The following is a 25,745-nucleotide window of genomic DNA, read 5'->3' as shown; positions in this document are numbered from 1 at the left end:
CCAGAAGTCTTGCTTATTATTTAAGTTAACTACTCCTATTGAATAGACCTCTTTAAAATATTTCACAAATTCACGTCTTATCTCCACAATATTGGTAATTCTTCTATCGCCGATCTTAATTGTGGCTATATAGTTCTTCTGGGACCACCCTTTAGCTAATTTGGCTAGGTATTTTGCGGAATTACCATAATGTCCTCTAAATCTAGCTTTTTGTTTTTGGACTTCTATGGCTAAGACTTGTTTCAAAAACAGCTCTCTCTCTGTTCGTGCCGAAATATACTTAGCCCAAAGGGGCTGGCTTGAGCAATTTAGATATCTTTTATATGCATTTTTGACCTGCTTGGCTAATTGTTCTTCTCTATTTTTCCTCTTTTTTTCCATTTGCATAAATAAGCAATGATCTCGCCCCTCAGGACTGATTTTGCTGTTTCCCAATAAATTTCTGGTTTATCTGCATATGCAGCATTAAACTGGTGGAATTCTTTCCACCTGGCTTGTAGCCAGTTCTTGAATTTAGAGTTATTAACCAGAAATTGGGGAAAGAAGAAACGCGAGTTATATGGGCCTGAAGACCGGATTGCATTGATCTCTAAAGTGATAATTGCATGATCAGAGATAACAATCTCGCCTATCTCTGATTGAATCTCTAAACCTAGCATATTACTAGATATTAAAAAATAGTCTATTCTTGAAAAAGATTTGAATGTTTTTGATTCACAAGTATACTCTTTACTATCCGGGTGTTGTAGCCTCCATATATCTTTAAGTGCCAGTTTATGTCCCAGGTTCTGTAGAACCTTAGCCTCCCTGTTATGCTTACCTCTTTGCGTAAATTTAGACCTGTCTAAACTAGGGGCGAATGTCATATTCAAATCTCCAGTCAAGACAATATTCCTCCCTACAAACGGTAACAATTGCAAACTCAGTTTCTCCCAAAACCCTCTATCCAAGGAGTTTGGACCATAAACATTACAAAAAATGAAATGGCATTTATTAATCAAGACTTCTAGAATCTGAAATCTTCCTTCTATATCCAGTACTTGCGATATAATCTGATAGGATAGCTGTTTATTAAATAATATGGCAACCCCTCTTTTCCTTTTATCATATGCTGTTGCCGAAATTTCTCCTACCCATTTCGTTTTTAATTTGGGTAGTTCATGGGGTTTTAAATGAGTCTCTTGTATAAAAGCAATATCAGGCTTATGTTCCCCAATTCCTTGATAATTAACTTCCTCTTAATTGGGGAGGATATACCCCCCACATTCCATGAAATTAATTTCAGTCTATCCACCATTTAGAGCCACTAATAGATGCGCCCGTTGCAACTACCCAATCTGCTTTAACCAATAAAAAAGAATAAAAATTAAAATTGATCCCCATCTGTAGATAGAAACAGTATTAATATCTTTCCCCCTACCTCCTGGGGCCGACCATTTCACCAATCCACCATCTGCATCGAGAAGTATCAAGCTTAACATTTCCATCTTCAACATAAGCAGTCTTAAACTACTATATTATTTACAAAAATCTGGTACACCATTCCTGAGCTTCGGCCTGATTGTTTAACACTATTTGGGTATCCTCTTTTTCAAAGATAATTTTAGCTGGATATACTAATCTTGCATTAAAGTTAGCCTTAATCAGTCTGGAGCAAAATGGTGACATCTCCCTCCTCTTAGCTAGAGTCTCTGCCGAGAAATCTTGGAAGATCAGTATCTTATGTTGATCTATCATTAAACTGTTACTTCTACGGTAGTGTCTGAGTATGTTAACCTTATCCTGGAAATTTAGGAATTTTATAAGAACCGATCTTGCCTTGTAAGTGCCATCAGGTTTGTTTCGCATCGGGCCAACTCTATGGGCTCTTTCTATCTGTATTGGTGTATCTTCTACAGGAAACCCTACCAATTTCGGGAGACTGGAGGAGGCAAAGGACAGTAGATCCCGATACTCAGCTGATTCTGGGAGACCCACTATTCTTAAATTATTGCGTCGGGCCCTGTCCTCCAACTCCTCCAGTCTCGATTGTAACTGTGTAATCTGACGGCTATGTGTAGCACTCAGCTGTTCTTGGATATTAGTTCGGTCTTCTATGTCTGAAACCCTCGTTTCAACTTCCGCTATCCTTGTAGCAAACTGTTTTACTTCTCCCGATAGACTTGCAATATCTTGTTTAATAGTTTCAAATTGAGGCATAAAGAGTTCTGCAATCTGCTGTAGTAACTTCACATTATCTGATGTGCTCACTGGAAGGTCATTAGTGACTTCTGTACTGGTGTCAATTTGTTTCGCCTTTCTTTCTTTGTGTTTAGGCGCCATCGTTGGCGAATTATTCTTAGAGTGCAATACAAATTTTTCCATAGGGAACCCAAGATTAGTCCCAATGTGTAGAAAATATAAAAATAATCCAACACCCGTGAAAGAAATTAGTGCGAGGCGGCGTGTATTTTAAACATACAGAGATTACGACAAATTGTGTTACTTAATATTCGTGCACGAAAAAGAGATTTGTGATAACTATTCCACTTACCCTACTTTATGTAGGAGAAAATTGTGTCTACATATATAAAGTCCTTGAAAAAGCAAAAAACAAACCAACCAGAGGTTAAAAGTGTATGTGATCCTTACAATAGAAAAAAGAATCCCAACAACGTGTATAAAAAGTGAAAAAAAAGTGACAAAAGTGAAAAGAAAAGGGGCGGACGTCCGCCCAGCAGAAGAAAAAGAAAAGCAGAAATAATCCAGTCTTATCAAGCCATGTCTTTATCTAAAAATATCAACAATCTTATTCCTGGTCTCGCCTTATATACTTCTTAGCTTCAACAATACTCTAAGCGGTCTATTATAACACCGGCTCTTATACCTAAATGCAAAAATTAATAAAAATATTATTGCACGTTACTATTTTTAAAGAACTATCTTATACCAACAAGAAGTTTAGCTGAGAGAAAACAGAAATCTTGCTCTCTAAATAGAATGCAGTAGGATTTATAACCTAATACTTCTAGCTTTCATAGACAATCCAAATTATTAAGCTATCTCAAACTTATATATACAGACATTTTATCTTTTATTTACCACACTATTATTATAATGTTGATACCTCCAGATTCTTAACCAACTCAATATAGCAGAGAAAATCCCAATTTATCAGACCAGCCAGAAAGTGCTCAGCCTGACTTAACTAGCGAAATTAAGGTACTTAATAAATACATAAATGTCCAGTAGTGAGGATATCAAGTTATCTTAAATAAAACAACTTTCTTCAGACAGGTTCATAACCATATGGAATCTGTCTTTGTTTTCTGATCCAGCTGGAGGCGAGATAATATTGTGTCTCCTAATTAAACAGTTCACACTTGTTTCAAAAAAGAGCTCACTGTGTTGTCAGCACCCGCTGTTTGAAGTCTAATTATATCACTGAACTGGGCTTTTACTTCAGGGGCACATATTTGGGGCTTAGAAGCAAGTGTATCATCACATATAGCTCAATACGACCCAGCACAGCTATTGGTAATCTTAGATAGTGCAGTTTTTCCACATATGATCCGTATACCGTTTGCACTTGGTAAATGTCTCACTTGTAAAATGACATGCTGTGACTGTGATTTACTAACACCAGGGTCAGCACTCATGTGTTTCTCAAGGTTTTAACCTGCATCGCTGTAGCCAGCATCCATTTTCAACAGTCAAAATGGCCCCTTTTAAGAGTATCTTTTAACAAAATATGGCCCCACTAAATTACAAGCATAATGCCCAGGTAGCCGTTGTAGGATTTCGGCTCTTCTTCACATTTACTCAGCACACGCTTACCGGTTTCCCAGCGGAGTCCTTGCTGCTCACCGTTATCACTGTCTTCCTGGACGTCATACAGTCTTTCACTTAGCACGCAGAAATCTGGATCCAGGCCAGTTCAACCGCTAAAAGTGCATCGATATCCCAATAGGCGATCACCACCTTTGCCACTATTCTGCACGACTCAACTTCTTCTCCTTATTGGCAATCGTTGTGGGTATCCTTACCCTTTCTTGTACCCGCACCTCGTCGTTAGCCGTGGACCAGACCCATACCCGGTCTGTCTCACTCTGCTGCAGACGGCTGTTTCCAGGTGTCGAACAAAAAAGTGGCTCTGCTTTGAGCCTGTCAGCATCCAGAGACTTCCTTGCCTGAGATAGGACCGCGACGGCCCACTACCCGTGCTGTGACCAACCAGCGCAGCCAAGGGATCCAGGCGTTTTGGGGAGATTTTTCCGGCCCTTTCGTCTTCAGAGCCCTCTGTCAGCGTGCATCTGCTTGCTGACTCCACCCATCCGGAACAGGTTTTATTTATTAGCGAGTAGGCAATTAGTCCTCCAGGACCTATTGCACTTCCTGTTAGCTTCTAAATCAAACAGATTTATCTAAACACTTTAAACAATTATAGTAAAACATCATTGCATTCTTATTATTTTGCCCATTTGCCTGTTAAGTTTTCTGATTCTAATCTCACTGCTATATACAGTATCTGCTCCTAGTTGGTCTCAGCAGCAGAGGAATCAGGTAAGGAATTGTAAAATAACTGAACCAATCAAGGTTGTGTTGTCTTAAAAAATATTCTCATTCACCTTTTGTTAAAGGGAGAGAAAATACAAGGTAAATACAAGATTTGTTTCTTCAGTCTTGCAATAAACTAATACACAGGTGGGTTTGAAAATGTTTGGAATGCATTAACCTTTTATTTGCTGCAATTGTTTTTCTACAGCCAAAGTCCACACAGAACTTGCCTTATTTGGAGAAGCCAATTCAAATTTTTTAGACACAGATAGCCATGATTATTATGTTAACAACTATACATTGTTTTGCTGTTTTTATCTCATCATTTCTGCGGAATCCAATTAGTGACAGATATGTTGCAGGGTTAGGCTTGTGAGGCCTGTTGTGTCCTCTACCAGTTCTCAAAAATGGAAAAAGTCATAATTACAGCAAAGGGGGGCAAAATAAATAATAAAATTGTATTGCAATGTTTTTTTTTTGTTTTGTTTTTTACTATACACAATTAGACATTTTATGTGACATGCTGAGTGTTTTCATCCCTTTAATCTTTTTATGTTTTGTATATACACACATACACCTACGCACACACAATAACATTATTTTTGAGGATGGTGTCATGGGACTCATTATATGATTCATTTGAAAGTTGACCTAGTTCTAAAAATAAAATGATTTCTAACAACTCGCTTTGTTTCTCGTGCATTATTAATTTACCTCTATTTCTACTGTGGTTAAAATGTAACTCGTTTAACGTTTTTTTATTATTTTTGCAGCCCAATTATGGAGGCCTTTGGGAATGCAAAGACTGTTTACAATAATAATTCAAGCCGTTTTGGGAAGTTTATTCAGCTGAATATTTGCCAGAAAGGACACATTCAGGGTGGACGGATTGTAGACTGTATCCTTTGTACCACATATTAACTTGTTCTTATTGAGAGAAGCTGAAATGTAAAATGAAGAGCTAAATAATAACATGGATAGTTGCACCTAATTTCTCCAACATAGGTGTGTCCGGTCCACGGCGTCATCCTTACTTGTGGGATATTCTCTTCCCCAACAGGAAATGGCAAAGAGCCCAGCAAAGCTGGTCACATGATCCCTCCTAGGCTCCGCCTACCCCAGTCATTCTCTTTGCCGTTGTACAGGCAACATCTCCACGGAGATGGCTTAGAGTTTTTTAGTGTTTAACTGTAGTTTTTATTATTCAATCAAGAGTTTGTTATTTTAAAATAGTGCTGGTATGTACTATTTACTCTGAAACAGAAAAGAGATGAAGATTTCTGTTTGTAAGAGGAAAATGATTTTAGCAACCGTTACTAAAATCCATGGCTGTTCCACACAGGACTGTTGAGAGGAATTAACTTCAGTTGGGGGAACAGTGAGCAGTCTTTTGCTGCTTGAGGTATGACACATTCTAACAAGACGATGTAATGCTGGAAGCTGTCATTTTCCCTATGGGATCCGGTAAGCCATTTTTATTCAGACAGTAAATAAGGGCTTCACAAGGGCTTATTAAGACTGTAGACATTTTCTGGGCTAAATCGATTCATATATTTCACATATTTAGCCTTGAGGAATCATTTAATCTGGGTATTTTGGTAAAATAATATCGGCAGGCACTGTTTTAGACACCTTATTCTTTAGGGGCTTTCCCTAATCATAGGCAGAGCCTCATTTTCGCGCCGGTATTGCGCACTTGTTTTTGAGAGGCATGACATGCAGTCGCATGTGTGAGGAGCTCTGATACATAGAAAAGACTTTCTGAAGGCGTCATTTGGTATCGTATTCCCCTTTGGGCTTGGTTGGGTCTCAGCAAAGCAGATACCAGGGACTGTAAAGGGGTTAAAGTTAAAAACGGCTCCGGTTCCGTTATTTTAAGGGTTAAAGCTTCCAAATTTGGTGTGCAATACTTTTAAGGCTTTAAGACACTGTGGTGAAATTTTGGTGAATTTTGAACAATTCCTTCATACTTTTTTGCAATTGCAGTAATAAAGTGTGTTCAGTTTAAAATTTAAAGTGACAGTAACGGTTTTATTTTAAAACGTTTTTTGTACTTTGTTATCAAGTTTATGCCTGTTTAACATGTCTGAACTACCAGATAGACTGTGTTCTGAATGTGGGGAAGCCAGGGTTCCTTCTCATTTAAATAAATGTGATTTATGTGACACTGAAAATGATGCCCAAGATGATTCCTCAAGTGAGGGGAGTAAGCATGGTACTGCATCATTCCCTCCTTCGTCTACACGAGTCTTGCCCACTCAGGAGGCCCCTAGTACATCTAGCGCGCCAATACTCCTTACTATGCAACAATTAACGGCTGTAATGGATAATTCTATCAAAAACATTTTAGCCAAAATGCCCACTTATCAGCGTAAGCGCGACTGCTCTGTTTTAGATACTGAAGAGCATGAGGACGCTGATGATAATGGTTCTGAAATGCCCCTACACCAATCTGAGGGGGCCAGGGAGGTTTTGTCTGAGGGAGAAATTTCAGATTCAGGGAAAATTTCTCAACAAGCTGAACCCGATGTGATTACATTTAAATTTAAGTTGGAACATCTCCGCGCTCTGCTTAAGGAGGTATTATCCACTCTGGATGATTGTGAGAATTTGATCATCCCAGAGAAACTATGTAAAATGGACAAGTTCCTAGAGGTCCCGGGGCTCCCAGAAGCTTTTCCTATACCCAAGCGGGTGGCGGACATTGTAAATAAAGAATGGGAAAGGCCCGGTATACCTTTCGTCCCTCCCCCCATATTTAAAAAATTGTTTCCTATGGTCGACCCCAGAAAGGACTTATGGCAGACAGTCCCCAAGGTCGAGGGAGCGGTTTCTACTTTAAACAAACGCACCACTATACCCATAGAAGATAGTTGTGCTTTCAAAGATCCTATGGATAAAAAATTAGAAGGTTTGCTTAAAAAGATGTTTGTTCAGCAGGGTTACCTTCTACAACCAATTTCATGCATTGTCCCTGTCACTACAGCCGCGTGTTTCTGGTTCGATGAGCTAGTAAAGGCGATCGATAGTGATTCTCCTCCTTATGAGGAGATTATGGACAGAATCCGTGCTCTCAAATTGGCTAATTCTTTCACCCTAGACGCCACTTTGCAATTGGCTAGGTTAGCGGCAAAGAATTCTGGGTTTGCTATTGTGGCGCGCAGAGCGCTTTGGTTGAAATCTTGGTCAGCTGATGCGTCTTCCAAGAACAAACTCCTTAACATTCCTTTCAAGGGGAAAACGCTGTTTGGCCCTGACTTGAAAGAGATTATCTCTGATATCACTGGGGGTAAGGGCCACGCCCTTCCTCAGGATAGGTCTTTCAAGGCCAAAAATAAACCTAATTTTCGTCCCTTTCATAGAAACGGACCAGCCCCAAGTGCTACGTCCTCTAAGCAAGAGGGTAATACTTCTCAAGCCAAGCCAGCCTGGAGACCAATGCAAGGCTGGAACAAGGGAAAGCAGGCCAAGAAACCTGCCACTGCTACCAAGACAGCATGAAATGTTGGCCCCCGATCCGGGACCGGATCTGGTGGGGGGCAGACTCTCTCTCTTCGCTCAGGCTTGGGCAAGAGATGTTCTGGATCCTTGGGCACTAGAAATAGTCTCCCAAGGTTATCTTCTGGAATTCAAGGGACTTCCCCCAAGGGGGAGGTTCCACAGGTCTCAATTGTCTTCAGACCACATAAAAAGACAGGCATTCTTACATTGTGTAGAAGACCTGTTAAAAATGGGAGTGATTCATCCTGTTCCATTAGGAGAACAAGGGATGGGGTTCTACTCCAATCTGTTCATAGTTCCCAAAAAAGAGGGAACGTTCAGACCAATCTTAGATCTCAAGATCTTAAACAAGTTTCTCAAGGTTCCATCGTTCAAAATGGAAACCATTCGAACAATTCTTCCTTCCATCCAGGAAGGTCAATTCATGACCACGGTGGATTTAAAGGATGCGTATCTACATATTCCTATCCACAAGGAACATCATCGGTTCCTAAGGTTCGCATTCCTGGACAAGCATTACCAGTTCGTGGCGCTTCCTTTCGGATTAGCCACTGCTCCAAGGATTTTCACAAAGGTACTAGGGTCCCTTCTAGCGGTGCTAAGACCAAGGGGCATTGCAGTAGTACCTTACTTGGACGACATTCTGATTCAAGCGTCGTCCCTTCCTCAAGCAAAGGCTCACACGGACATAGTCCTGGCCTTTCTCAGATCTCACGGATGGAAAGTGAACGTGGAAAAGAGTTCTCTATCTCCGTCGACAAGGGTTCCCTTCTTGGGAACAATAATAGACTCCTTAGAAATGAGGATTTTTCTGACAGAGGCCAGAAAAACAAAACTTCTAAACTCTTGTCGGACACTTCATTCCGTTCCTCTTCCTTCCATAGCGCAGTGCATGGAAGTAATAGGTTTGATGGTAGCGGCAATGGACATAGTTCCTTTTGCGCGCATTCATCTAAGACCATTACAACTGTGCATGCTCAGTCAGTGGAATGGGGACTATACAGACTTGTCTCCGAAGATACAAGTAAATCAGAGGACCAGAGACTCACTCCATTGGTGGCTGTCCCTGGACAACCTGTCACAAGGGATGACCTTCCGCAGACCAGAGTGGGTCATTGTCACGACCGACGCCAGTCTGATGGGCTGGGGCGCGGTCTGGGGATCCCTGAAAGCTCAGGGTCTTTGGTCTCGGGAAGAATCTCTTCTACCGATAAATATTCTGGAACTGAGAGCGATATTCAATGCTCTCAAGGCTTGGCCTCAGCTAGCGAAGGCCAAGTTCATACGGTTTCAATCAGACAACATGACGACTGTTGCGTACATCAACCATCAGGGGGGAACAAGGAGTTCCCTGGCGATGGAAGAAGTGACCAAAATCATTCAATGGGCGGAGACTCACTCCTGCCACCTGTCTGCAATCCACATCCCAGGAGTGGAAAATTGGGAAGCGGATTTTCTGAGTCGTCAGACATTGCATCCGGGGGAGTGGGAACTCCATCCGGAAATCTTTGCCCAAATTACTCAACTGTGGGGCATTCCAGACATGGATCTGATGGCCTCTCGTCAGAACTTCAAGGTTCCTTGCTACGGGTCCAGATCCAGGGATCCCAAGGCGACTCTAGTAGATGCACTAGTAGCACCTTGGACCTTCAAACTAGCTTATGTATTCCCGCCGTTTCCTCTCATCCCCAGGCTGGTAGCCAGGATCCATCAGGAGAGGGCGTCGGTGATCTTGATAGCTCCTGCGTGGCCACGCAGGACTTGGTATGCAGATCTGGTGAATATGTCATCGGCTCCACCATGGAAGCTACCTTTGAGACGAGACCTTCTTGTTCAAGGTCCGTTCGAACATCCGAATCTGGTCTCACTCCAGCTGACTGCTTGGAGATTGAACGCTTGATCTTATCAAAACGAGGGTTCTCAGATTCTGTTATTGATACTCTTGTGCAGGCCAGAAAGCCTGTAACTAGAAAAATTTACCACAAAATTTGGAAAAAATATATCTGTTGGTGTGAATCTAAAGGATTCCCCTGGGACAAGGTAAAGATTCCTAAGATTCTATCCTTTCTTCAAGAAGGATTGGAGAAAGGATTATCTGCAAGTTCCTTGAAGGGACAGATTTCTGCCTTGTCTGTGTTACTCCACAAAAAGCTGGCAGCTGTGCCAGATGTTCAAGCCTTTGTTCAGGCTCTGGTTAGAATTAAGCCTGTTTACAAACCTTTGACTCCCCCTTGGAGTCTCAACTTAGTTCTTTCAGTTCTTCAGGGGGTTCCGTTTGAACCCTTACATTCCGTTGATATTAAGTTATTATCTTGGAAAGTTTTGTTTTTGGTTGCAATTTCTTCTGCCAGAAGAGTTTCAGAATTATCTGCTCTGCAGTGTTCTCCTCCTTATCTGGTGTTCCATGCAGATAAGGTGGTTTTACGTACTAAACCTGGTTTTCTTCCAAAAGTTGTTTCTAACAAAAACATTAACCAGGAGATAGTCGTGCCTTCTTTGTGTCCGAAACCAGTTTCGAAGAAGGAACGTTTGTTGCACAATTTGGATGTTGTTCGCGCTCTAAAATTCTATTTAGATGCTACAAAGGATTTTAGACAAACATCTTCCTTGTTTGTTGTTTATTCTGGTAAAAGGAGAGGTCAAAAAGCAACTTCTACCTCTCTCTCTTTTTGGATTAAAAGCATCATCAGATTGGCTTACGAGACTGCCGGACGGCAGCCTCCTGAAAGAATCACAGCTCATTCCACTAGGGCTGTGGCTTCCACATGGGCCTTCAAGAACGAGGCTTCTGTTGATCAGATATGTAGGGCAGCGACTTGGTCTTCACTGCACACTTTTACCAAATTTTACAAGTTTGATACTTTTGCTTCTTCTGAGGCTGTTTTTGGGAGAAAGGTTTTGCAAGCCGTGGTGCCTTCCATTTAGGTGACCTGATTTGCTCCCTCCCTTCATCCGTGTCCTAAAGCTTTGGTATTGGTTCCCACAAGTAAGGATGACGCCGTGGACCGGACACACCTATGTTGGAGAAAACAGAATTTATGTTTACCTGATAAATTACTTTCTCCAACGGTGTGTCCGGTCCACGGCCCGCCCTGGTTTTTTAATCAGGTCTGATAATTTATTTTCTTTAACTACAGTCACCACGGTATCATATGGTTTCTCCTATGCAAATATTCCTCCTTAACGTCGGTCGAATGACTGGGGTAGGCGGAGCCTAGGAGGGATCATGTGACCAGCTTTGCTGGGCTCTTTGCCATTTCCTGTTGGGGAAGAGAATATCCCACAAGTAAGGATGACGCCGTGGACCGGACACACCGTTGGAGAAAGTAATTTATCAGGTAAACATAAATTCTGTTTTTTTATTCATAGGGGGTGATTTTAACTATTTTATTATTCTTAATTTTGCATTTACCTTTAATTTGTTATTAGGAAATTGAATATGACATTGGGGTAACAGGGAAAAAACATAACCAATTAATGTTTGTGAGCCACAAAAGTACAATTAATTTAAATGGGCGTTTTAATGCAAAAATAGCATGCACCAATTTGCTAGTGTGTAATTTTTGTATTATTGACCTAACTATATGTTTAACACATAGGTAAAGTCCCGCTTAGGGGATTGCAAGTCTTGCATCTCCTGAGCAAGAAAACCAACAGTGAGCCAATCAGCAGTGGTAGCTGCACAAGCACAACCCACCAATCACAAGCTGTATTCTGCTCAGTAGCTGCAATGCTTGTGTCTGCCATGTGAGATTTTATTTATGTGTTTAACCCTTTTGTGAGGGTTAAACACATAGGGCTCAATGTATTAAGCAGCGTAAGATGCTTTTGAGGCCTTGCGGGACAGGCTCACATATGCAAGGACTGATGACCGCTGCTTCTTATACTCTCTGCCACCTCTGAGATTGACATGCTTGCTCAGGGTGATTGACAGGTCCTTCTCTTGCACGACCAATCTCAAGCAAGTGTGTAATGGTACATACAAACAGGGTCCGCTGCCCATTCAATTCAAAACCGTGCTTTGAACCTTGTCCTCATGACCGTTGATACATAGGGTCCAAAGCTAGGGTTGGTAATGTAGAAATTACATAATCTAACAGATTAGCGCATGTTGTTTTTGTATTAGAATGTCACTTTAATGGTAAAAGCAATTTAATTCAAATGGAATGCATTTCACGGTATTTTGTGATACTATAACGTTTTAAAACATTTCAAAAATCATTTTTGAATGAAAGTATAATTTCATGTTTAGAAACCTTAGATTTATTTTTCAGTAGAGAGAGCCCACCTTGTTTAATTTTGTCCTATACAATGAGAACCTGGAAAAGGGCAGATTATTGTTCATAAGGAATTGTGTACACTATAGCATCATATGTAAGGTTGCAGGCATCAGACTATTTATGATTCTTGCAAGAACATAATTGAGGCACAAATAATTTAGGCAGATGAAAATATTTAATTTCAACAATGTTTTCAATTGAAACAAATGTTTTATTGTATAACTTATTATGCGTTAGTTAACTAAAACTGACTACATCAGCTAAGTCATTGGATTTTATGTGATCAAACTTTTATGACCAATAAAGAATTAGCGGGTGTAATGTTTACATGTTTGTTATATTTAAAACAGCCTCATTTCAATTCACAATAGGGGAAAAAAAAGCTCAGCGTTGCTTTACATATGGTGCATTAATACTGTGTTGGGTACATTCTAGGTAATATAGTTCCTTGACTTTTGCTCTATCTTTAAAAAGATTTATTAGAAAAAGTAAGTCAATATTTTTTTTACCGTATTTTATTTTTTATACATTGTTATAAAATTTAACAGTAGAAACTAATCTAGAAACATTTTTTTCTTCCCATCTGTAGAATCGCGTGGTGAGACAGAATCCTGATGAGAGGAATTACCACATATTCTATGCACTTCTGGAGGGAGCAAACAAAGTGGAGAGAGGTAACTAATCACGAGAATGGCAGATAGATAGACAGGCAGACACACAGACAGATAGACAGACAGTAGATAGACACAGATAAATGATAGATAGATAGATGATAGATAGATAGACATATAGACAGATAGAGACGGATAGAAGAGATTCAGAAAAAGACACAGACAGACAACGATAGATAGACAGACAGATAGACAGACAGGCAGACACACAGACAGATAGACAGACAGTAGATAGACTCAGATAAATGACTGATAGATAGATAGATAGACAGACATATAGACAGATAGGAATGGATAGAAGAGATTTAGAAAAAGACACAGACAGACAACGATAGATAGACAGACAGATAGACAGACAGGCAGACACACAGACAGATAGACAGACAGTAGATAGACTCAGATAAATGACTGATAGATAGATAGATGATAGACAGACATATAGACAGATAGAGATGGATAGAAGAGATTTAGAAAAAGACACAGACAGACAACGATAGATAGACAGACAGATAGACAGACAGACAGGCAGACACACAGACAGATAGACGGACAGTAGATAGACTCAGATAAATGACTGATAGATAGATTGACAGACATATAGACAGATAGAGATGGATAGAAGAGATTTAGAAAAAGACACAGACAGACAACGATAGATAGACAGACAGATAGACAGACAGGCAGACACACAGACAGATAGACAGACAGTAGATAGACTCAGATAAATGACTGATAGATAGATAGATGATAGATAGACATATAGACAGATAGAGACGGATAGAAGAGATTTAGAAAAAGACACAGACAGACAACGATAGACAGACAGATAGATTGACAGACAGAGAGATAGACACAGATAAATGATAGATACAGACAGAGATAGATAGATCCTTCCAGCTCTCTGGCTATATAATTGAAATATATGACATTATTATCACAGCTGATAAAACACTGTTGGCGAAGTCTTGTGCATGCCAATTATGTTGGAAAAAACATTCATCTGCTGATTGCCCAAGGTCGGCAGTGCCTGAGCAGACCTCCTGCTGTCAGCCATTAGGCAAGGGGCACCTTCATCGTAATGGTTCATGTATAAGCTGAAACTGCTGTATACTGTGGAAGCACAAAAACTAATTAAGATTACATGTATTGATAATATTACATTTGAACTATACATATTGATTTGTTTATTTTTATCCACTGTGCTTTTATGCATGCATATTTAACATATTGTTTAGATGCCTTTGATCGTTGATGATATATTTATTTATGCAAATGCTTATTAAATATATATTTTTTTTGCTAAAATACTTATTCATTTTAAATGGATATGAATCCCAAAATGTTTCATTCATGATTCAGATGGAGCATGCGATTGTTTTTGGGTTTCATATCCCTTTAATGCAGTAATAAAACAGAATTCTTAAAAATGATGTTCATTTTATATAACAGAGATTCCAGTCCTAAATAAGATTACTTTTTGTTTTCATATCTGTGGAGGCTTCTGTTCAAAAGTTACCCTTATATGATATTGCGCTGTCTCCAGGAATGTGATGTGCAAAAACATGAATTTCCTGATAGTTTCAATATCACTTTTAACATCTTACTTTAATCTTTTATGTATGATAAAATATTTGCATAGTGTTTATCTGCCGTTCTTGCATATACAAAATATTTTTTTTAGTTTAATGAATATGTTTCTGCATCTGCTTTAATATTGGTTTATTAAAAAGCTTTATACATGTTTGGTAGACTTACTTAAAGGGACAGTCTACACCAGAATTTTTATTGTTTTAAAAGATAGATAATCCCTTTATTACCCATTCCCTAGTTTTGCATAACCAACACAGTTATATAAATACACTCTTTACCTCTGTGATTATCTTGTATCTAAGCCTCTGCAAACTGCCCCCTTATTTCAGTTCTTTTGACAGACATGCATTTTAGCCACTCAGTGCTGGCTCATAGGAATGTGTGAGCACAGTGTCATCTATAAGACACATATGAACTAACACCCTCTAGTGGTGAAAACGGTCAAAATGCCCTGAAATGAGGCGGCCTTCAAGGGTTTAGAAATTAGCATATGAACCTCCTAGGTTTAGCTTTCAACTAAGAATACCAAGAGAACAAAGCAAAATTGGTGATAGAAATATATTGGAAAATTGTTTAAAATGACATCCCCTATCTGAATCATGAAAGTTTATTTTGGACTAGACTGTCCCTTTAAATTGTTATTTAATGCTTCTATTTACTAATCATGTATTTTTTTTCATTTATTTAACAGAGGCATTTTATTTATTGCAAGCAGAAAAGTACCACTACTTGAACCAATCTGGATGTACCAGAGATGAGACAATCAGCGACAAGGAAACCTTTCAGGAAGTTAAAGTAAGACACAATATGTAAATGAACTTGTATTCAGGAAGTTATTGAAAGAAATGGATATTAAACAGTTTCACTGTAGTGTAATATAACATGTTTAGTTATGTTTAGTATAACAACTTTGTAATATATTTTCATTATGTATGTTGCCCCCTTATCCTGTGATTTAATTCTGAGAAGTGTAAGCTTTACAGTTCCTGTTAAGAGTGGAAGTTCAGACTCCAAATTTAACACAGCTGAATTCCACACAGCCATTGGTTGCATTCTCTAGTGACCTATTATAGCCATCCCTAATTGGCCTCAAAAATGTGGTTACAGCATGGTGGCACCAAATGCTTTATAGACACCATAGCTTATTTATTAAATTTATATTATTTAAAAAAAAAAAAATTTGCATGTTATTCTTGGGGTAATCTGTGTTTTGAATACATCATTATATCTAACATTAATTTAGTATTTAATGTCCCTTTAATGGGATATTGTAATTTATTACAATGTTCTAATTTGTTAGAGCATTCGATTTTACAAATGTTTTCTTTAAATTATGCATTTAATCCCACCCAAACAAGATTTGGTTAAAGTTTTGCTCAACAATGCATTGTAACTCCAGACTAGGAGACAGTCAGTGAGCCAATCAGAAGCTGCATATGCACATTGCCCGCAAACACCAACTCCGACCTTTTCAGCAGTGGCGGTTCTAGAACTTAATATTTGAGGACTGATTGGTGGGGGGCTAACAAGGTAAAAAGGTTCAGCACACATAATATAAGGAGCGCTTTTCAGCTCAATGGGGGGAGCTAAACATTTTTCTTGAGGTACATAGCACCACCCAGCATCCCCATAGAGCCGCCACTGCTTCTCGGCAACCACAAGTAAATAAAGGGACATTAAAATAATTTTAGATTGTGATAGAAAAGAGAGTGTGCAAAAAAGGCTGCATGGAAAGCCTGTGATAGTTACTTAACAATCCTATTATGCACATTGCCTTTTTTGCACAGTCTCTTTTATTTTCTGTTTTATATTTGTCTCTAATTGTCCTCAGCAGAAGAAAAAGATAAGAGGAAAATGGTTAGAAAATAGCAGTGCCCATTTATTTATAGAAACTAAAGTACTTTTTTCTTCAATATTTAAACAACTAATATATATTTTAAAAAATAAATCTAGTCTTTATTTCATTTTTACATGGGAGCTCACTGACCTAGTAACATATTTACAATACTTTTGACAACAACATAGAATGAATGTAAGTTCCTCTGAACACAGGTGAACCAATAAATTAAAGGGACATGAAACCCACATTTTTTTCTTTCATGATTCAGATAGAGAATACAATTTTAAACAACTTTCTAATTTACTTCTATTATCTAATTTGTTTCATTCTCTTGGTATCATTTGTTGAAGGAGCAGCTATGCACTAATGGTTTCTAACTGAACACATGGGTGAGCCAATTACAATTGGTATATATATATATATATATATATATATATATATATATATATATATATATATATATATATATATATATATATATATATATGCAGCCACCAATCAGCAGCTAGAACCTAGGTTCTTTGCTAATCCTGAGTTTACCTAGATAAACCTTTCAGCAAAGGATAACAAGAGAACGATTCAAATTAAATAATAGAAGTAAATTGGAAAGTTGTTTAAAATTGTATGCTCTATCTTAATCATGAAATACATTTTTTAGGTTTCATGTCCCTTTAAGCACAGCACTGCATAAAATGTATGCTGTTGTTGGAGGTAACATTCAACCCAAATAAGAGAAAATAATTGTGTGGACTAAACTTATTATGATGTACTTGTAGTCTTTTTAAAAAAAAAAAAAATTTTTATTGGGGGTAAAGATGCATACATGAAAAGGTACAGTGGATCAGTGTAAATTCATACAATCAGCAATCTACATGATAACAGAATGATGTATCAATTTATATAATAGTGTGGAGAGCTGTCCAATTAGTACCTGAATAGGAGCTTAGAACATATCATCCTTGAACCCACCTTTTCCTACCTCCATAAAACAGATGAGGCCACTCTTAGACCTCTAGTGAAGTCAATATGATCTATATAATGAGGTTTATAGTATTACTAGGCCACCTAAGGATCTTAGGGCGTATCAATTGTAAATATAGCAAACATAGATATAGATTTATCAACTCTAGATATAACATGTACGTATGAGCAACTAAAACTGAAGAAAAATATAGGCTGAGATCAAATTTTGAACATTAGGGACATGGAGGTCATAGATATGGTGCATGGGTGCATGGTCCTACACAAGATACTTTTAGTGCCAATGGTATGTAGTATAGGAGTGTAAATGCATATGAACATTACCTCATGAGAGTGTGTCGCTATGTATTTATTTACAAGAGAGAGCACACATCTGATTAGTGTGTATTTGTAATCGGCGCAAGTAGCTAGTGAAACTCAATTAACTATGAAGGCTATGAGAGCTAATTACACTATCAGTCATGTCAAATTTAGCAATGGTTTAACATATTTATGGTATAGGAAGCATATGGTAAAAACCTCAGGGCATGAAACTTTATATCTGCGGGCTATGGTGGATATGGGCAGCTTATTGAGATCCCCTGCTCCATAGTCAACATCCGCCGCTTAGGAAGAAAGGGCAAAGTCACATAGGAGCATGACACAAACAGCGTATAAAATTAACCCCTTTACATTCTTATAGCAGGGGTGGACAACCGACCCAATATCAGGAGTACAATGTGCTAGTAAAAGTGGAGCAGATAGCTATAGCCTATATGAACATTAAATTATTTACACTTAGCTCCCCAGCGTAACATAACAAGCATTTCTAGATAACTAAAAATAGCTGATCGTACCCATTAGTAGCACTAGCAGTGGTATTTCTAACAAATCAGCTAAATATCCCCAACCTGAAAATATATACCGGTATGTGCAGTACATGGGTGAGCATTAATACAGTTGGGTGCAGATCATAACCCTCATAACACGTGTGGCAAATACAGACAAACCTGTGCAACTAACAAAAGCACTTATAGTTATAATAAAAAGGATAGCTATATTTGGAACATGGGTTTAGGAGTAACATGTCCCGGGATGTGGGAGTCAATAGAAGAGTATCACCAAGTGGCTGACCGGCTTCCAGTTAGCCGAATAACAAATTACCCCGCATCTGATCTGGGGGACACAGACAGTTCTATGAGGTCTTTCAGGAACGACTCAGGTGTGGATGGGGCCCTGTTCCGCGGCTCGTGTAATATGCAAAGGGCTCTCTCAGTTGCCAGTGACCGCTGCTTCAGGGTGGAGTTCGGTAATCCACCGCGGGTATTATATGTTTCGTCGCCTGGAATGGCTCTTATCCTCCTGGAGTTAACACCCTGAGCAAACAGAATTCCCAACAAGGGTTCTCTCCCCTCATTGTGACCGGAGCGGCACTGAATGGTAAGCGGGTCCCAGGGCACTGTCTCATGACTGATCTTAGCTGTTGCTGCTGTCTGGGCAAAACTGTCAGCTATGCCATGCATCGCTATGTGGTTTTCATTGCTCAGTAGGGTTGTCACTGCCCAGTCTACCTTGCATTTTGTCTCCGCAACATCAGGTTCCATGTAGTTGGAATCTTCTTGCAGGACTGATTTGCCCTCTGGTGTAGGCAGTATTCTCCATGCGTCCTTTTTGCAAGCACTCCTCCATTCAGAATGCAGGGTCTCCGTGAGCCGTACAAGGTGATCCTGAAATAGTCGATCTACCTCCTTCAGCATGGTTACGAGACTCAGCTCCATCAATCATCGAAAGTTCTCAGTGTTTACTGTATCTTGCGGTATATTAGTATTGGTGGTTGAGAAGTGTACAGCATATACAGCTGTTAATCCTGTGTCCACAGAAATATAGGGAGGGCGAGATGAAGGCCTAGGCCGTTATATGACCTCCGCTCCGCACTTCATCTATTAAGGCGTTCCGGGCTGAAATTTCTCTTAAAAGTAGTGTAATCTGTTCAGCATCTCTTTAACTCTGCTTAAATGCTAGGGATTTACTCAGATTACAAATCTTCTGAGTGATAAATAGCGGATTTATCAACTCAATTGCTCAGCCATCACTGCTGCTGGTCAGACACGCCCCCCCCCCCCGTACTTATAGTCTTTTTGTTATAACATAAAACACTAAGGGATATTTTTAGTGGTGCGATTAGGTACTATCTATAATCAAGTAAAGCAGAGGTTTTCAAAGTCTTACACAGTGGGCCTCCCTTTTGGCGTAACTTTTAAGATGAGCCCCCCTCCATTGATGTTATTACTTTTTTGAAAGAATGAGCTTTGAAATGCTTGTAGTTTATTAAGTTGCAGAATTACGATAATTTGAAGAAATATAACACACAAACATACGCACTACACACGCACATACAAACACACGCACAAACACACATGCACAAACACACACGCATAAACACGCACAAACACACGCATAAACACGCACAAACACGCACAAACACACACTCACAAATGCACAAACACACACAAGCACAAACACACACGCACACACACGTGCAAACACACACGCACAAACACACACGCATAACACACATGCACAAACACACACATACAAACACACACACACAAACACATATGCACAAACACACATGTGCAAACACACACGCACAAACGCACACATACACAAGCACACACACACAAAAAAATTAACATTAATTTTAATTACGAGGGAAGCATAGCTATGAATGTATAGCAGTGTTTAAATTTTTTTTTTACATTTCTATCCCTTTAAGCAGAATGAATATTATGCTATGCTGGCTGCTGCCCTCATTGCCACTAACCAGTGCCTTGAATCTCATATAAGATAAGGGTCACTATAATTTTCTTTACAAGAGTGCATGTTTTAGTAACTTAGTTGTCTTATATAAGGGTATTTGTTGTAAGTTTGTTTGCTGGATCCCTATCACTATAACAGTGATAGTCACCCAGTATTATTCACAAAGCTGCACTATCAATCCAGAGGGTCCAAAATGGCCCCACTATAAGTTTAACCCTCCAAATACAACAGCAGCATTTTAGCCTCCCTTGCAGAGACAGTATACATCCCTTTATTTTTTTTATGTGTACTACATAATAGCACCCCAGTCTCTTCCACTGTCCCCAGAGAAGACTACCCAGACGGTCCCCACTGCAGCTCCCTGCCGTTTAGTGAGGTAACACTTACCTGCCCTGCAGTAAAATAAACCTAAAGCTATCACGCTGGTGAGGTAGCTCAGTTGGTAAAATGCCCTGACTACAAAAGCCTATTCAAAGATCCCAAGGTCACAGGTTCAAACCGACTCAGCCCCTTCATCCTTCCGAGGTTGATAAACTGAGTACCATTAAATTGGGTAATAATAACAACTATTACTATTCAGCTGCCGATTTGGTTAATTCCAAAAGCGAGCGCTGAAAAAGCACTTTGAGTCCCACTGGAAGAAAGGCGCTATATAAATACTAGTTATTATTATCACAAGAATCCTATACCTGCAGCTGTGCTATCACAGAGTGGCCGGGGGATTAGCAATTCAGCACTGTTATGTGTGACACAGACAGGAATTACTAATCATCTGGCCACTCTGTGATAGCCCAGCTGCAAGTATAACTTTTTGCTGGCAGGATGTCCTTCCTTCACATGCAGCAAGGCAGAGTCCTTCCCTCTGGCCATTTGTATTTACGACCACATAACAATCTTCACTCGCTCAGGAGGCAGTCAGTCAGGCACCAAAAAAATGTCGCGCACACTCTCCTTACAGTGCTGCTCACTCAGGCCTAGATTTAGAGTTCGGCGGTAGCCGTCAAAACCAGCGTTAGAGGCTCCTAACGCTGGTTTTGGGCGCCCGCTGGTATTTGGAGTCAGTGATTAAAGGGTCTAACGCTCACTTTACAGCCGCGACTTTTCCATACCGCAGATCCCCCTACGCCATTTGCGTAGCCTATCTTTTCAATGGGATCTTTCTAACGCTGGTATTTAGAGTCGTTTCTGCAGTGAGCGTTAGAGCTCTAACAACAAGATTCCAGCCGCCTGAAAAAAGCAGGAGTTAAGAGCTTTCTGGCTAACGCCGGTTTATAAAGCTCTTAACTACTGTACCCTAAAGTACACTAACACCCATAAACTACCTATGTACCCCTAAACTGAGGTCCCCCCACATCGCCGCCACTCGATTAAAATTTTTAACCCCTAATCTGCCGACCGCCACCTACGTTATACTTATGTACCCCTAATCTGCTGCCCCTAACCCCGCCGACCCCTATATTATATTTATTAACCCCTAACTTGCCCCCCACAACGTCGCCGCAAGCTACTTAAAATAATTAACCCCTAATCTTCCGACCGCAAATCGCCGCCACCTACGTTATCGCTATGTACCCCTAATCTGCTGCCCCTAACATCGCCGACCCCTATGTTATATTTATTAACCCCTAATCTGCCCCCCACAACGTCGCCGACACCTGCCTACACTTATTAACCCCTAATCTGCCGAGCGGACCTGAGCGCTACTATAATAAAGTTATTAACCCCTAATCCGCCTCACTAACCCTATCATAAATAGTATTAACCCCTAATCTGCCCTCCCTAACATCGCCGACACCTACCTTCAATTATTAACCCCTAATCTGCCGACCGGAGCTCACCGCTATTCTAATAAATGTATTAACCCCTAAAGCTAAGTCTAACCCTAACACTAACACCCCCCTAAGTTAAATATAATTTTTATCTAACGAAATAAATTAACTCTTATTAAATAAATGATTCCTATTTAAAGCTAAATACTTACCTGTAAAATAAATCCTAATATAGCTACAATATAAATTACATTTATATTATAGCTATTTTAGGATTAATATTTATTTTACAGGCAACTTTGTAATTATTTTAACCAGGTACAATAGCTATTAAATAGTTAAGAACTATTTAATAGTTACCTAGTTAAAATAATAACAAATTTACCTGTAAAATAAATCCTAACCTAAGATATAATTAAACCTAACACTACCCTATCAATAAAATAATTAAAAAAACTACCTACAATTACCTACAATTAACCTAACACTACACTATCAATAAATTAATTAAACACAATTGCTACAAATAAATACAATTAAATAAACTATCTAAAGTACAAAAAATAAAAAAGAACTAAGTTACAGAAAATAAAAAAATATTTACAAACATAAGAAAAATATTACAACAATTTTAAACTAATTACACCTACTCTAAGCCCCCTAATAAAATAACAAAGACCCCCAAAATAAAAAATTCCCTACCCTATTCTAAAATACAAAAATTACAAGCTCTTTTACCTTACCAGCCCTGAACAGGGCCCTTTGCGGGGCATGCCCCAAGAATTTCAGCTCTTTTGCCTGTAAAAAAAAACATACAATACCCCCCCCCAACATTACAACCCACCACCCACATACCCCTAATCTAACCCAAACCCCCTTAAATAAACCTAACACTAATCCCCTGAAGATCTTCCTACCTTGTCTTCACCATCCAGGTATCACCGATCCGTCCTGGCTCCAAGATCTTCATCCAACCCAAGCGGGGGTTGGCGATCCATAATCCGGTGCTCCAAAGTCTTCCTCCTATCCGGCAAGAAGAGGACATCCGGACCGGCAAACATCTTCTCCAAGCGGCATCTTCTATGTTCTTCCATCCGATGACGACCGGCTCCATCTTGAAGACCTCCAGCGCGGATCCATCCTCTTCTTCCGACGACTAGACGACGAATGACGGTTCCTTTAAGGGACGTCATCCAAGATGGCGTCCCTCGAATTCCGATTGGATGATAGGATTCTATCAGCCAATCGGAATTAAGGTAGGAATTTTCTGATTGGCTGATGGAATCAGCCAATCAGAATCAAGTTCAATCCGATTGGCTGATCCAATCAGCCAATCAGATTGAGCTCGCATTCTATTGGCTGTTCCGATCAGCCAATAGAATGCGAGCTCAATCTGATTGGCTGATTGGATCAGCCAATCGGATTGAACTTGATTCTGATTGGCTGATTCCATCAGCCAATCAGAATATTCCTACCTTAATTCCGATTGGCTGATAGAATCCTATCAGCCAATCGGAATTCGAGGGACGCCATCTTGGATGACGTCCCTTAAAGGAACCGTCATTCGTCGTCTAGTCGTCGGAAGAAGAGGATGGATCCGCGCTGGAGGTCTTCAAGATGGAGCCGGTCGTCATCGGATGGAAGAACATAGAAGATGCCGCTTGGAGAAGATGTTTGCCGGTCCGGATGTCCTCTTCTTGCCGGATAGGAGGAAGACTTTGGAGCACCGGATTATGGATCGCCAACCCCCGCTTGGGTTGGATGAAGATCTTGGAGCCAGGACGGATCGGTGATACCTGGATGGTGAAGACAAGGTAGGAAGATCTTCAGGGGATTAGTGTTAGGTTTATTTAAGGGGGTTTGGGTTAGATTAGGGGTATGTGGGTGGTGGGTTGTAATGTTGGGGGGGGGGTATTGTATGTTTTTTTTTACAGGCAAAAGAGCTGAAATTCTTGGGGCATGCCCCGCAAAGGGCCCTGTTCAGGGCTGGTAAGGTAAAAGAGCTTGTAATTTTTGTATTTTAGAATAGGGTAGGGAATTTTTTATTTTGGGGGTCTTTGTTATTTTATTAGGGGGCTTAGAGTAGGTGTAATTAGTTTAAAATTGTTGTAATATTTTTCTTATGTTTGTAAATATTTTTTTATTTTCTGTAACTTAGTTCTTTTTTATTTTTTGTACTTTAGATAGTTTATTTAATTGTATTTATTTGTAGCAATTGTGTTTAATTAATTTATTGATAGTGTAGTGTTAGGTTAATTGTAGATAATTGTAGGTAGTTTTTTTAATTATTTTATTGATAGGGTAGTGTTAGGTTTAATTATATCTTAGGTTAGGATTTATTTTACAGGTAAATTTGTTATTATTTTAACTAGGTAACTATTAAATAGTTCTTAACTATTTAATAGCTATTGTACCTGGTTAAAATAATTACAAAGTTGCCTGTAAAATAAATATTAATCCTAAAATAGCTATAATATAAATGTAATTTATATTGTAGCTATATTAGGATTTATTTTACAGGTAAGTATTTAGCTTTAAATAGGAATCATTTATTTAATAAGAGTTAATTTATTTCGTTAGATAAAAATTATATTTAACTTAGGGGGGTGTTAGTGTTAGGGTTAGACTTAGCTTTAGGGGTTAATACATTTATTAGAATAGCGGTGAGCTCCGGTCGGCAGATTAGGGGTTAATAATTGAAGGTAGGTGTCGGCGATGTTAGGGAGGGCAGATTAGGGGTTAATACTATTTATGATAGGGTTAGTGAGGCGGATTAGGGGTTAATAACTTTATTATAGTAGCGCTCAGGTCCGCTCGGCAGATTAGGGGTTAATAAGTGTAGGTAGGTGTCGGCGACGTTGTGGGGGGCAGATTAGGGGTTAATAAATATAACATAGGGGTCGGCGATGTTAGGGCAGCAGATTAGGGGTACATAGGGATAACGTAGGTGGCGGCGGTTTACGGAGCGGCAGATTAGGGGTTAAAAGTGTAATGCAGGGGTCAGCGATAGCGGGGGCGGCAGATTAGGGGTTAATAAGTGTAAGGCTAGGGGTGTTTAGACTCGGGGTACATGTTAGGGTGTTAGGTGCAGACGTAGGAAGTGTTTCCCCATAGGAAACAATGGGGCTGCGTTAGGAGCTGAACGCTGCTTTTTTGCAGGTGTTAGGTTTTTTTTCAGCTCAAACAGCCCCATTGTTTCCTATGGGAGAATCGTGCACGAGCACGTTTTTGAGGCCGGCCGCGTCCGTAAGCAACTCTGGTATCGAGAGTTGCATTTGCGGTAAAAATGCTCTACGCTCCTTTTTTGGAGCCTAACGCAGCATTTGTTTGAACTCTCGATACCAGAGTTAAATTTATGGTGCGGCCAGAAAAAAACCCGCGGAGCGTTAACAGCCCTTTTACCGCCAAACTCCAAATCTAGCCGTCAGGAAGCAGTCAGTCGCCAAAGAAATGTTATGCGCATTAAAACAAATACATTTTGGCTACTGCTCCCACGCCTCCCCTTAAGAGCTATGGTGCCCCCCTGGTAAAGCACAGTGGGTAATAGAAGAAGGCGGGTGCAAATTGCATTCAGCTTTTTCAGAGTTGGATTTAATCCCGTGAATGTGCAACACACTGTGATCTGGATTTGCACAGATCTCAGTGTACTGCACTTTCACAGGATTAAATCTGGCTCCAAAACAGAACCTAATGTGGCTTGTGTCCGCATTCTTCCACATTTATTAGTGCCCAAAGTGCACAATGCTCATATCTAGATTTGCTGAATTGTTATATTTAG

At 39.6% G+C, this 25,745-nt stretch overlaps 1 protein-coding gene across 1 annotated transcript in view; it reads left to right on the top strand.

The window, feature by feature from the left end:
- The window catches only part of MYO10 (myosin X), a 457,205-nt gene that overhangs the window by 238,875 nt on the left and 192,585 nt on the right, over window positions 1-25,745 (top strand). The window contains 4 exon segments of the mRNA XM_053715822.1: window positions 5,310-5,434; window positions 12,792-12,805; window positions 12,907-12,991; window positions 15,270-15,373. Coding sequence (XP_053571797.1) covers window positions 5,310-5,434; window positions 12,792-12,805; window positions 12,907-12,991; window positions 15,270-15,373 — 328 coding nt within the window.

Source organism: Bombina bombina, chromosome 5 (assembly GCF_027579735.1).
Source record: "Bombina bombina isolate aBomBom1 chromosome 5, aBomBom1.pri, whole genome shotgun sequence".
Taxonomy (NCBI): Eukaryota; Metazoa; Chordata; class Amphibia; order Anura; family Bombinatoridae; genus Bombina; species Bombina bombina.
The sequence above is the reverse complement of the archived record's forward strand: the minus strand, read 5'-3'. Positions and strand labels throughout refer to the sequence as shown.